The 13,969-nt window shown below is 54.3% G+C and overlaps 1 protein-coding gene and 1 pseudogene across 1 annotated transcript; one reads left to right on the top strand and one right to left on the bottom strand.

Moving 5' to 3' along the window:
* Positions 1-510: 510 nt before the first annotated feature.
* On the bottom strand, positions 511-1,106 carry IQCF6 (IQ motif containing F6). The gene is made up of 2 exons (XM_090284970.1): positions 989-1,106; positions 511-884 (listed from the first exon to the last, which is right to left on the bottom strand). Exons 1-2 carry the CDS (start codon positions 1,104-1,106, stop codon positions 511-513), a joined length of 492 nt encoding a protein of 163 aa, XP_090141096.1.
* A 2,775-nt stretch (positions 1,107-3,881) lies between these two features.
* LOC150005511 (IQ domain-containing protein F5 pseudogene) lies at positions 3,882-12,392 on the top strand (annotated as a pseudogene).
* Positions 12,393-13,969: the final 1,577 nt, after the last annotated feature.

The following is a 13,969-nucleotide window of genomic DNA, read 5'->3' on the forward strand; positions in this document are numbered from 1 at the left end:
TAGCAGACGCTCTGGAGCTGCCCTGGCCCGCCCTGGGGCTGGCGCTGGCTGACGGCCCCAGGGAGGGAGAGCGCCTGTCCTGCTGTCACTCAGGTGGGGTGCCCCATCCTCCTGACTCCCAGCCAAGCACTGCACTGGCCCCGAGGGCCCGGCCGAGCACAGGCCTGTGGCCTCCTGGCCTCCTCGCTGGCTCCGGCTGCAGCAGACTCTCTGGTGTCGTTCCCCAAGGCGGGGTGCCTGGGCAGGAGCTGGGACCAGGCTGGCTGAGGGGTCAGAGCCCGACCTGGGCCCTGGGGATCTCTTTTCAGTGCAAGATCAATCAGGTTCCCTTTAGGGTGGACGGCTCTGAGCCGGGCCCTAGACCACCCCAGGGAACCATCCTGGAGGCGGAAAGCAGGAAGGTTAGCGGCCAGTCCCTCTTCTATGGGTCTGACTCCCAGAGGGCAAGACTGTGGTCAATAAGCATCTTTATTGGAAGAGAGACCCAGCCTCCTCGGCCCTGCTGGCGCCCTAGGCCATGAGGATTTCGATGTCCAGCTCCAGCCGCCTGGCCTTGACCTTATAGCAGCCCCGGATCAGGCCCCGGGTCTGGCTGGCATGCCAGCGCCAGTGAGCCTGGATGGTGCGGGCCGCCCGGCGGGCCCGCAGGAAGCGCCTGCGCGCCTGCCACATGCGGACCTGCGCCTGCACCTTCACGACGGCCCACTCCTGGCGGGCGTAGAGCCTCAGCGCCAGGCGCCGTCGCTGCTCCAGCATCTTGGCCTGCGCCGAGCGCCACCAGCACTGGATGGCCCAGGCTCTGAGCGCCTCCCGCAGCAGCGCCCGGCGCACCGCGCTGCCGCGCCACCATGACTGAATCTTGACGGCTGCCCTCTCCACCTGGTCCGGGGGAGAAAGAACGCGGAGATGCTGGGGGAGGTGCCCTCTGAGTCCTGTCCCCGCCTCTGGTGCAGGCAGGAGAGGGGGCCTGGCCTGGGTGGCCCTGCCCTCTCATTTCTAGGTCCCACCCGTCTGATGTTCGACCCTCCACTCACCTCTGGACACTGCTCATCGTCCTCTGGGCAGACGCCCCCTGTACCGGCCGCGCCCCCGCTCTGTGTGTCCATGGCGCTGGTGTTCAGAGCGCAGGCCGCTCTGTCGGTGGGGTCCCCCTGGCCTTCAGCCCCGCCCTCAACTGTTACCCACCCGCTCTCGGACCCCGCCCACCCGCACGCTGGCTGCCCTGGGCAGGTGCCGGCGGCACCTCTCTCCTCTGCGGCTGCTGCGCCTCCTCATCCTCTGACCCGTCACCTTCCCGACTGATGCGCGTCGTTCGGGGCCTCCAGACCCTGCTAGTAACTTAAGCCCTGCCCTTTCTCCACGTCCCGGCGCCTACTGTTCCCGCTCGGGGCAGCACCGACGGATGCACGCAGCTCTCCGCCCAGCGGCTTTCACTTTAGGAATTCCCGCAGCCACGTGGATTCCGGCCGCTTACGCGCGCGGGGCCTGTCTGTCCAGGGCCAGGATGCTTCCGTGTAAAGCGCGTGGTAGCAAGATGTCTGAGCTGCGATTGGAGGGGGCCTCCCCCCGCCCCCCAACCCCGTCTCTGGCTCCCTGTCGCCTTCGGGTTCGGTGTACAATGGCTGCAGCCTCTTGGGGGACAGAACGGGAGCAGAGCTGAGCGGGGTGCGCTGAGTTTAGTAAACTAGGAGAGATTTGCATGGCTCACAGGCACCCCTGGGAGTGGATACAGCCTCACTGGCCTTTCTGCTACAAACTGCATCCAAGACTCATCCTGCCTGGGGCAGCGTCCCTTCACGCTTGTCCTGGGGACAGAGGTGCTGCTAAGGTCACGGGGGCGCGCCCTGCAGTGCCCGGCACCAGAGGTCACGGCAGGGGAGGAACAGCAACGCCCGGGAAGAATGGAGACAAAGGCTGGTCTGGAGGAAATCCTTCCAGTCGCCAGACGCGTGAAACCGTAAGTGGAAGGTTCTATCCCCTTTGATGCCCGATCGGCATTGAAGTTCTGTCTTGTCAGGAATATACGTGATTGTGTAGTGGGACTGATAAATGTAGCACAGTTTCCTCTTGTTTTGGAGTGAATTTTGTGAAATAGGATTTGTCAGAACTCCTGTGACCGCCGAGCGCTGGCCAGGAGAACTATGTGGACTGTGTGCGAGTGGCCACAAGAAATCAGTAACTGGTCTCCATAGAAAATGATATTTTCAAAACCACCCGAGAAAGAGGCAACCAAAGGTGATGCAGCTAAAAATACAGGGGAAGTATTGTAGAGATGGGGCAGTTAACAGATAAATTCGCCAACCTGTAAACATTCGTCATTTGTGGCTATATACACTCACCTAAATACTCACCTGCCTACTTTTACGTCTGTGATTTTGTGTTCTTTTTCTTAAAGGAGGCCTTCCAAAGCCTGTGAACTTCAGCTCTGGTGGCACAAAGCCTGGACGTGCCCCGCCCGCTGTGAGGGGGCAGCTGCCGCCGGGCCTCCCTGGAGCCCTGGCAGAGCTGCGTTCCCAGGTTCCATCAGGGCTGCAGCTGGGGGCGCAGGTGGTGATGCTCTCACAGGACGGGCGTCCCGTGGGGCTGGGGTGGCCCCTCTGCCTCTGGCTTTAGCATGTTGTCGCCCCTTTTCTGCTGGATGCCCAGTGCCCAGGGGGGCCCACACTGTCCTACTGACTGTCAAGGCCATTGAGGTGTCTTACATGGAGGCCCCATAGTCACCACGTTAAACATCCTGCAAAGCGAACCCCAGTGCTTGCGTTAATGACTGTCAGTCACTCTGGGGAGCAGAGCACGCGTCTCAAGGACCCCCACGACTGCATTAAACCTTGGGTCCTGGAGTCCAGCCCCCACTCCCAGCCCCTCCTGCCAGATTCTGCAGAAGGGACCGTGTAGAGGGGGCTGTGGCTGTGGCCCACGCGCTGACGCTCAGCCCATTTGGGCCATCAGTGGTCTGGGAACAGTCACAATGTGGCAAAGCCATCGCCACAATCTCATTCCAGTTTCTAGTTACATCCCATTTTAATTCTAATTTTACCACCCCAAAGAAACCCTCCACCCATTAAGCAGTCACTTCCCGTTACCTTACACCCCCGCCAAGGCCGTGGCAACCACTCGCCTGATTCCAGGCTCCATGGAATTGTCTGTCTATTCTGCACCTTTCATACACAGTACCCCTCACTTATCACAGGTTTTATGTTCTTGAACCCCCCGCCCCCCGCAATAGGTGAAAATTCACCAAGTAGGAACGCTACATCTATTTTAGTATTTATATGTATTTTAAGGCTTTATAAACCCTTCCCACATGCTTATAAACCTCTCCCAGTCCCTTATTAACCTTTCCCACACTTTTATAAACCCTACTTATGCTCTTAAACATATTCTACACTCTTAAACCTACGTAACTTTAACAACATATGTATAACATACCACAAAATCCCGCGATATAGTGAAAAATCCGCGACAAATAATTAAGTAGAATATTTTTTTAAATCTCGCGATGCAGTGAGGCCTCGGTAAGCGACCCGCGATACACAGAGGGACCGCTGTGCACGGGATTATGTAATACACGGCCTCTGTGTCTGGCTCCTCTCACTTAGCATGTTTTCGAAGTTTCCCATGTTGCAGCATGCATCAGCACTTGCTTCCTCTTTATGGCCCAATGCTGTCCCATTCCCTGGAGATTCTACTGTCTGATAGGTCCCTTGTCTGGACACGTACCACGTTTTGCTTGTATGTCCATAAGCTGACGAATAGTAAAGTTGCCTTCACGCTTCGGCGACTGTGACTGGTGGGTCTGCGAGCACTGGGGTGCAGTGTTTGAGCACCTGTGGCTGGTTCCTTGGGATCCACACCCAGGAGTAGCCTTGCTGGGTCAGACGATGGTCCCGCGTCTAACTCCTTGAGGAGCCGCCAAACTGTTTTCCGTGGTAGCGGAACCATCTTACATCCCCCCTCTCTCTCCACATTCCCGCAACACTTTGCTTCCCTAACAGGCGACACGGAGAGTCTTACTCTTTGCTCTCCGATGCACACGCCTTTCAGTCCTTCTGGCTGAACGTCCCCGGCCAAAACTTGAAAACTCAGTGGCTGCTTCGAGGCCCGTGAGTGGGTCTCCTCCACGGACAATCTAGGCGCTTTTCTGTCCCATGTTTTTGCGCTGGTTTCTGGGCCGAGCGAGGCTGCGTGTGAGCCCTTTAAGGACGGGGTTTTCTTTCCCCGCAGCTCTCCTTTGGTCTGGGGTGTATTCCCGGGGGTTTGCAGAGCCTGGGTCTAACAGTTGGGGTCCCCGGTGTGGCGCTGGGACCCCTTGCTCTTTAGGGGAAAGTTTTGCACTTTGAGATCCCTCCTGACTGTCAGGGGCCATGGCGGTGCCGCAGCTTTTCCCCGGCGGGGCCACGGCCTTTCTCGGCGCTGACCCTTGCTGGGGAGGTCCTGGTCACTCAGTGTCCAGCTGCTCTTTAGAAGGAATTGTTCCATACGTGGATTTAGTGCGTCATGGAAGAGGTGTGTTCAAGATCTTTTTACACAACTCTTTTGCTGTTTTCTCCCCTAGCTGGGTTGTTTTCTTTTTAATTATTTTATTTTTATTTTATTTATCTGTTTTCAGAGAGAGGGGAAAGGAGAAAGAGAGGGAGAGAAACGTCACTGTGTGGTTGCCTCTCACGTGCCCCCGACTGGGGACCTGGCATGCAACCCAGGCCTGTGCCCTGACTGGGAATCAAACCAGTGATACTTGGTTCCCAGGCCGACGCTCAATCCACTGAGCTGGGTTTTTTTGTTTGTTTGTTCGTTTTTTAATTATTGACTGACATTCTATTGTCTGTTGTACCAGTTTGTTTATCAATAGCCTACTGATGGACAGCTGGTAGCTTCCAGGTTTGGGCAACTGTGGGTAGAGCTGTTCTGAACATCCGTGTGCAGGTTTTTGTCCAGACAAAGTTTTCAACTCCTTTGGGTAAATACTAAGGAGCGTGATTGCTGGATCATACAGTAAGGGTGTGTTTAATTTTTAAGAGACTGCCAAACTGACTTCCGAGGTAGCTGTACTATTTCGCATCCCCTCCAACAGTGAATGAGCGCTCCTGTAGCTCCTCATCCTCGCCAGCATTTGGTGTGGTCAGCGTTCTGGGTTTTAATCATTCTAATTGGGGGCAGTGGTAGCTCCCTGTTGCTTTAATTTGTGGTTTTCCTGATGACATATGACATGGGGCATGTTTTCATGTGCATCTGTACACCTTCTTAGGTGAAGTGTTTGCTAAAGTCTTTGACCTACTTTTTAGCTGGGTTGCTTGCTAATGGTTTTTAAAATAATTTTACTACATATTTTTCTTTTTACAACTGCAGAGAGGACTCCATGGCTTTCCTCGTCAGTCTGTTAGTATCATGAATTTCATCAATAGATTATTTTTTATTGTGGAAGCCTCACAGTGGCAGCCTAGGCCATATTTTAGATGACTGGCACCTGAGTCCCTTCCCCATGGTTGGGGACTGCTCCTCTTGTCTGTCTTGGTGTCTAATTATAGAGCCGAAAGATGCCAGTTTCCCTGGCTGCTGGGCAGATGTGTGACCAGAGCTGGCCAATCAAATGTGCCCACCAGGGATTTTTTCTTTTTTCACCTGCAGCTCAGGATCCCAGAAAGCCATCCCTTCTGCCAGGGGTGGGGTCCCTGTCGGGCTGTTTCGGTGGGGTGACGTTTTCTGTGGTCCTGGATGTGTAGTTTCTCCTTCCCTGCCCGTTCCTGAGCCTCTTCCCCAAGGCTTCCTGAAAACCTGGTGAGCAACTAACTATTCGTTCAGTACTTTTCTTTTCTGATTAAATGACTATGAATCAGCTTATGTTGTCTGTAGTTAAGAACAATGACCAACGCACTTGCCCTTGGGGGATAGATCCTTCTTGCTGGGTATTTTTTAAATCATCATTGAATTCCGTTTGTTAATACCTACATCTGGGTTCATTCGTAAGACTGGCCTGTGGTTTTCTCTTCTTGTCCTGACCGAATCTGATTTTGGTGTCAAGTGGGTGCTAACTTTTGAGAATATTTCGGAGAAAAAATCCCCAGAGCAGAATTACTGTACCAAGGGGTCTGTGCATTTTTAGTTTTGATGGATATTGTCAAATTGCTACTCAGAGGTTTCCCAGTTTATATTCCGATCACAATACATGATATGGTCTATTCCTCTTCACCCTTAACACAGACGACCTGTCATCTCCAATCTCCCTTTAATTTATGTATATATATATATCATTTAGTTTTAGAGAGAGGGGAAGGAAATGAGAAAGAGAGGGAGAGAAGCATCAATGTGCGGTTGCCTCTCGCATGCCCCCAACCGAGGACCGGGACCGCAACCCAGGTCTGTGTTCTGACCGGGAATCGAACCGGCGACCCTTTGGTTCACAGGCCGGTGCTCAGTCCACTGAGCCACACCAGCCGGGGCCAATCTCCCTTTAATTGTTTTATGGTGAGTTGATCATCTCTGCGTACGTTCAGAACCCTCTTTTTCTTGCTGTCACTTTTTCTACGAACCGTCTCTTTCCTCGGCCCCGGGTGGTTGCGTTTTCTTCTCATTTGAGGGAAGCCCTGGTTTCGCCCTTTGTCCCACAGTGACCTTCTGGGCTGGGTTGAAGCTCCGCCCCCTTTGCTGCTGAAGTTCACGGCTGCTGAAACTGGCGAAGACCGGCGCACAAACCCGCGACTGGGCGGGGCACCCGCTCTCCGATTGCTGCCACCAATGACGCCGAGGTCTGCGTCGACGTCTGGCTAAAATCGTTCACATTCCCCGGTGACAGCTATTCTACCAACAAGTCAGCAGGTGTTGCATTTTTATGTTTTTAACAAATGGATTTAAAACCAATACAGTTTGGGAAGGGGGAATAAGTAATAAGTGGGCGAGGAAATTACATTTCCAAAGTTTTAAGTGTTCAGCCGTAAGAGATTTTATGAGTGAACCACTTTCCTTTTGGCAACAAAATCACGTAAAGAAACATTCCAGTACATTTGCTTCCTAAAAGCTCCTTCCGTGTTCCTACTTTGACTGACGAGGAGCTCCCTCCAGAGGCGGGAAATGTATCAGCACCAGGGTGCCTTGGCTGTTTCCGCTTGCTTGCAAGGAACATTTCAGTCCAGGGCTTTTCGCAGGAATATTTTCCCGGGTTTACCCATGTTGGTGAGGGGTTAGTGTTGTTAAAAGTAGACAGTGAGATCCATGAAGACCTTTGTCAGCTCACAGACACACAGATGGCCGTCTGTCCCGACCCATGGAAAGCACGTTTGTGGGTCTGTGACCTCCCTGCACACAGGGACTTTGCCTTACTCTCTGCTTTAACGAGTGCCTATCATGGTCCCCGGTGCACAGTAGGGGTTCGATAATCGCTGGATGAATAAATGAACCTCTGAACAGAAATTCTCGGCTTAGTGTGGCTTAGAACCCACGCCCAGGCCAAGGACAGGCAGTAGTCTGTGGCCCACCCGCGCTCCGTGGGGTTTATTGAACTGGCTTAGACCTAATGTATTCACTCAACGCTTCTCTGGGGTTGCGGCGGCTGCGGACCCAGCAGTGAAGAAGAAGGCAGGCCTCCCGCCCTTGTGGAGAGACTGTTTAGATGGAAGTGCTCATTATGGAGAAAAACCACGCGGGGAACACAGAGCGGGCTGCAGGGGGAGGAGCTCTGCCCCGGAACGGGGCCACCAGAGAGTGGCACTGAGGGCGGAGGAGGGAGGGGGACAGCAGGTGTCGCGGCCTGAAGCCGGAATGTGCCCAGCTCATCTGAGGACCCTCAAGGAGGCGGAAACCTACATTTTTATCTCCCCTAGAAAAAGGCTAGATTTTTTTTCTCACGTCGGAAAAGCGTAGATGTGGGCACTGCCTGGCTGGTATCTAGGTTTCTCTCTCTCTGCTTCCCCGGGCCCATGGCTGGAGCCTGGTCCTCACACTCTCCACATGGCTCCCAGAAGAGAAGTGACAGCAAAGGGCAAGAAGACCATCCTCGCCCAAGGCAGCCTCTCTACAAGCTCTCCCAGAGGACGGACCCAGTGACATCTGCTGACACCTCATTGGCCAGGGAGTGCCACATGACCACTCCTAGCTGCAAGGGAGTCTGATGAAGGTCATCTTTCCCACCTCTTTAATCTGGACATACAGCTACCCCAAATTATCATGGTTCTAGCAGGAATATGAGAAAAGTGGCCACTGGCTAGGCAACTAGCAGTTTCTGTCTCAAATTCTACAGCAGTAAAAAGAATGAAATTCCAAGGGTACCTCAACCAATTCAGCAAAGATATAGAAAATGGGGGAAAAAATGATGGAAACCATAAAACAACATGGCAATAAAGTCCAGGCATGTTAGAAACCATAATAAATGTCAATGTAGCCTTCACCTATTAAAAATACAGAGACTTTCTTGCTGGATTAAACAGACACACCTGTAATTTATTAACAACAGGAGGTGAGAAGTTGAAAATATAGCAGGGAAGAGACCCCCGTACTGACAATGGTGTGCTAAGTGATTAGAATTAATCCTTTTGCTGAGAATAACTGGAAAAGCTGATCAAAATACTTTAAAATTTTCTTCCTGAAGAACTGGAAAATAACACTATAGTCTAAAATTTTCTGGGCCATGATCTAAACTGAGGAAGAAGTCCAGAGATGGAAGCCTGCCATTTGGAGATTGTCCAATACCTTGATCTTCAAACAGATGCTTCTCCTGCCTTCCCTGTCCCAGGCCACCACCCACTACTGCCCCATCTGCCAGCTCACCCCTGGCTTCCCCACGCCCTCCTCTCATTGACCTCACATGGAGACCCCCAGCCTTAAACAGCCTCCTCCGCTGCTCCACATCCCCTTGTAACCCTGCGATAGCCTCCCCTGTCCCCATTTGCCACACTCCCGCTGTGCTCCTCAGCGACCCCCTGGGCCTCCTAACAGCCCCAGCCCTTGGCCAGCGGCCTCACCTGTCTCCTGATGGTGACCGTGAGGCCCTCGGGGGAAGAGGAAGACAGGAGAGTGTTTGAAGCCACTTGAGCCTGAGCTGGGGACCCTGTCTGGTCCTGGGGGCTTCTCAAGCTTCCAAGGCCACCTGGGCACCTGACTGATGGGCCAGACACAGGGGGTTCAACAGAAAATGTACTCTGCACCCTAATGCCATCTCCCTTAATCCCCTTTATAACACATATATAACTATGTCCCTAGATAGGAACCATATTGTTCTTCAATTTGCCTTACATTTTCCACGTCAGTACATAAAAGAATAAACACGTTCTTTGTGGTCTTATTAAGCGCTTCTTAATCAACGAGTTTGATGAGTTTTTACAATTCCGCATTCCCCAGGAACGACCACCCGGAACAAAATAAAGCACATCTCTCTGTTTCTTTGTGCGGTTTGCAAACGACCCCTCTCCTACCTCGACCCTGGATGTAAACGCTGTTCAAACTTATTTTATCTGTAGTTTAGTTTTGCCTGTTCTAGATCCTTCTGTGTGTGGAATCACCCTGTAAGTCCGCTTTGGTGTCTGGCTTCTTTCACTGAGCGTAAGGTGACGGAGCTTCGTCTGTGTTATTGTGGGCACCCACCGTTTGCTCATTTTTCCCGCTATGCGTTATTTCCTTTTCTGAGCATTCCGCAACTCCTTGGTCTATTACCTGTCGGTGAACGTCTGAGCTGTTTCCAGCTTCGACTGTTTGGAATCACGCCCAGATCTCCAGACACGCATATTCTGTTTTCTCGTGTAAATACTGAGAGCAGACCGCTGTGCTGTAGGCTGGGGTACGCTTCACCGGGTTAGAAACTGCTCAGCTGTCCAAAGTGGGTCTCCAGTTTCACGTTGTCCCTCAGCACGTGGGCGAGGTCCAGGTGCTGTAGATCCTTGGCAGGATATTGGTGTTTTCAGAATTTCTTATTTCAGCCATTTTCTAGGGCGCTTAGAGATAAGACACTGTGGTTCTAATGTTCCTCCTGAGCCATTTGTAAATCTCCTTTTCTGAAGGACTTGTGTAATAATTTGGTTCCAGCCCTGGCCGGTGTGACTTGGTTGGGTATCACCCTGGTCAGGGAACAAGCCTGGGTTGTAGGTTCCATCCTCAGTTGGGGACGTGCGAGAGGCAACCAATCAATGTTTCTCTCACACATCGATGTTTCTCTCCCTTTCTCCCTCCCTTCCCCTCTCTCTAAAAATAAATTAAATATTTTTTTAAAAGAATTTGGTTCCACACTCATTCTTTCTAATCATTTGGTTCCATTGTTTAATTGAAGTCCACGTCAATGAGTTTCTTATTGATAGTGTTTCAATAGTCTCACATTTATATTTTTCCCAACCAGACTGAAAGGACTCACTTTGTATACTTTCGTGCCAATGGGCTGATGTTTCTGGAATCTTGCCCTACTTAGCCAAGTTTTGGGCATTTATGGCGGTTTCACATTTTTACCAAAAGGGACTCAACTGTTGGGCAGCATCCTGGCGCCTGAGTCACAGGCGCCCTTGTGACATCATAGCTCTCCCAGCCTCCTCTCTTCCTGCCTGAGCCGTGGCAGGAGGAGGACAGACCTGAGTGCAATGGAACCACCAAGCCCCTAACTATGGACAACTTAGGGGAGGAAGGACCTGAGGGGATTTGAACCCTCCATTTCCAAGTCATGGGCATTCAGTGCTGTGTAAGAACAGCCAGTCCACTCGGTGCTGGCGGGGGAAGGTGGATTTCCAGTTCCATCAGGATGCAAGTCCTGCAGCGAGGGACTCGGGCAAGGCAGGGGGTGGAGAAGGCGTGCCCACAGCTCCCAGGCGCACAGAGGACACCCCACCCACACCTTTCCCCTCTAACTGCTTACAGAAGCATGGTCAGCTGTGTGAAATCATAATAGAAGACACTGATGAAATCACAGTGCTGAAAATGAGAGAGCAAGAGGCTCCGCCCCCGCCCATTCCACCCAAGGTAGGTCTGGGGGGGCCACCACGTCCAGGGGGACGGCGACCCCCACCTGCACCGGCTCCGACCCGACTCACCCAGCAGTGATGGGTTGTCTCTGCTGAGGCCCGTAGCACAAGGTGACCGTGGAACTCGCCATCCGAACCAGGACACGTTTGTGAGAGGCCAGGGCTCTGAGTTCTTGCTCAGGAGAGCGATCACAAACTGAAGACGGCCCAGACCCGCCAGGATGAGCATCTGTCCTTCCCAGAGCTGGAGGGACGGCCGTGACGCGTCCCTGGCTGTCCTCCCCTGGCTCCTTCTGGGCCTGAGGAGGGTGGGTGGGACCTGGAGAGCTGCCTGTGGGCAGGAGACCCCCTGGCAAGTGGGGGTCAGACCACCAGAGTTGGGAGGGGGGGGGGTTGGGCCAGGGGAAGGCATTGCCAAGTGAAGGGGAGCCCAGGTCTCAAATGGTGTGGGGGTGTGTGCACATGTGTGCGCATGTGTGCTGCCTAAGGAGTGAGAACCAAAAGAAACGAACGTGAGAAATGAACCAGAGACTCCGAACTGTGTGATGACAGAGCGGGCCGCAGGTCAGGGTGGGAGCTGGGACCAGGCGTGAGAGGCGAGCCCCGGGCGCCCCTCCTCCAGCCTGTGGGTGGGCACCAAAGGGAAGCGGTCCGCACCCAGGTAGGCGGGCTCGCCTACCAGGTAGGAGGAGCATGACGGCCCTCTGACCCGGAGGTCATGGCGTTCTCTCTCTGGACTGGCCAGCCACGTGCGTGCGCCCGGTGGCGAAGAGGGCCGGTGTGCCGCGTGTCACAGCTGGGAGCCCTGAGACTCGGAGGGCGGTGGGAGACGCCCGTGCGCCCTAACCAAGAGGGGCAGACACGACGCCTGTGTTCCAGCTGCGGCAGGACCATGCCCGGCGCCCCGGACTTCCGAGGAAGGGCCGTGCTCTAAGGGGACAGGACCGCTCCCCGGCACACTCAGGCTGAGGTGCGTGGGAACCGTGCCTGAGTGGCCCTTCTTTCTCCTAGCCACGTCCCTCCACACCCAAAAAGAAGCCCCCTGGTGAAGAGCAGAAAGCCCTCAAGATCCAGGCCTGGTGGCGGGGCACCCTGGTGCGCAGGACGCTGCTGCACGCGGCGCTCCGCGCTGCCATCATCCAGCGCTGGAGGCGGCAGGTGCTGGCCACGCGGCTGGGGCAGCGGCGCGGGGCGGCGCTGGAGTCCTACGTGCGGACGGCGGGGGCGGCGGTCAGGCTGCAGTCGTGGGTCCGAGCGTGGCGCGTCCGCCTCCGTTACTGCCGCCTGCTGCACGCCGCGCGCCTCATCCAGGTGTGCTGGCGCTGGCGTCACTGCCACACCAGTGGCTTCTTCCAGGGCAGGTACGAACTCACAGCAAACCAGCTGGGACTTGAACTTGACATCTTTCTGGGGTCACAGATTTGCCGCATCACAAACTGCATCCCCTTCCCAATAAAGAACTGATCGGGTCTGCTCCAGCCGGCGTCAGGTGTCGCCAGGTCTGTCGAACCAGCTCGGGGACCTGCGGAGGGGCAGGGAAACGGGTGGCAGGTCCGGGGCATGTCGCGGGTCAGCTCCGAGGAAGCGTTGGCGTTGGCGGGAGTCCCGTGCGGAGGACGGAGGGCCTGGCGTGGGGTGAGCAGGCCAGTGACTGAGTAGCGATCTCTGCCGTGGGCTGGAGCGTTGGGGACGAGGGCTCCCAAGTCAGCCAACCGGGGACCCTCCTCCTCAGTGCGGTCTCTGTGACCTCTGCAGCCTGGAAGCCGGTGTCATCGAATGCTCTTAATCCTTCCATGTCTGCCAGTTAAATTCAGAGCAATCCCAGAAGCCCTCTGCGCTCTCCGGAAGCCTGCAGTCTGGCCTGGCCGGCTCAGCCTCTCAGTCCTCCCTTCCTGCTTGGTCCCGCGGGCCCCGCACAGCACTGGGCACCTGCTGTCCCCTGTGCGGGGACTGTCTTCCAGGTGGAGCTCTCACTCCACCTGGCTGGACTCTGCCACCAGCTTCCTCTCAGGGAGGCCTCTTTTGGGAGCCTTAGTAAAACAGCTCACACCCTGGCTAGTGGCTCAGTTGGCTGGAGTGTCGCCCTGCACCAAAAGGTTGCAGGTTCGATCCCTAGTCAGGGCACATACCTAGGTTGTGGGTTTGAGCCCCGGCCAGGGTGCATATGGTGGCAACCAATCAATGTTTCTCTCTAATCTCTCTTTAATCTCCCTCCATCCCCTCCCACCCCTTCCTCTTGCTCTAAAATCAATAAACATATCCTCAGGTGAGGATTAAAAAGAAAAAAAAAACGACTTTCCCTCACAGTGTGCGCTCCAGCCCGATTCTGCTGTGCTGTTTTGAAAGTTCTCATGAAGACCTGAGGTTCTTTGACCACATTTTCTGTTTTCCGGGCCCAGCACTGGAGGGTGCGCTCTGGGAGAGTGAGGGGGGGACCTCTGGGGTCAGTGCCGCATGCCTGGGCCTAGACCAGTAGGCTCTCTCTCTCAATATACAGGGATGGGCAGAAGTAGGTAAATAATAATAAAATAACAAATAAACAAGAATAAACTCTGTTTTGTGTACTCATAAATGGAAACTCAAGTTTGCCCACCCCTGTGTGACTGTATATTTTCTGTATATTATGACATTTGAGTGTTTTGGTTTTTTTTAATTCCTTTCTGGTTTGGGAGAGGCAGCTCCTCCCAGGACTAGCCAGTTCCTCGGGCAGGCAAAGGACTAAGCCCTGAGCATGCCTTTCATCTCTTTGCAAACAGCCGACCCAGAGCCCTCCCTCCTCTCTCAGGCCTTCCTCATTCCAGGGCCAGACACGGGCATCTGGAGGCTGACGTGACTCAAACTTGCCGGCCCCAAACTGGTGACCTGCCCGGCCCGGCCTCCCCCGCTCCAGTAAAGGCCCAGCAAAAGCTCTTTCTCCCTGCTGTCTCCTGCCACCTGACCAAAGCCTGGTGCTTCTCCTGTGACCCTAAGTGGCATGTGGTGAGCTCCTCTGGAGGGCCTGAGACCCTGCGAGTATAACACACATTGTTTTCCACTGCCTT

The sequence above is a fragment of the Furipterus horrens genome, unplaced genomic scaffold (genome assembly GCF_987537825.1).
Source record: "Furipterus horrens unplaced genomic scaffold, mFurHor1.1.pri manual_scaffold_7, whole genome shotgun sequence".
NCBI lineage: Eukaryota > Metazoa > Chordata > Mammalia > Chiroptera > Furipteridae > Furipterus > Furipterus horrens.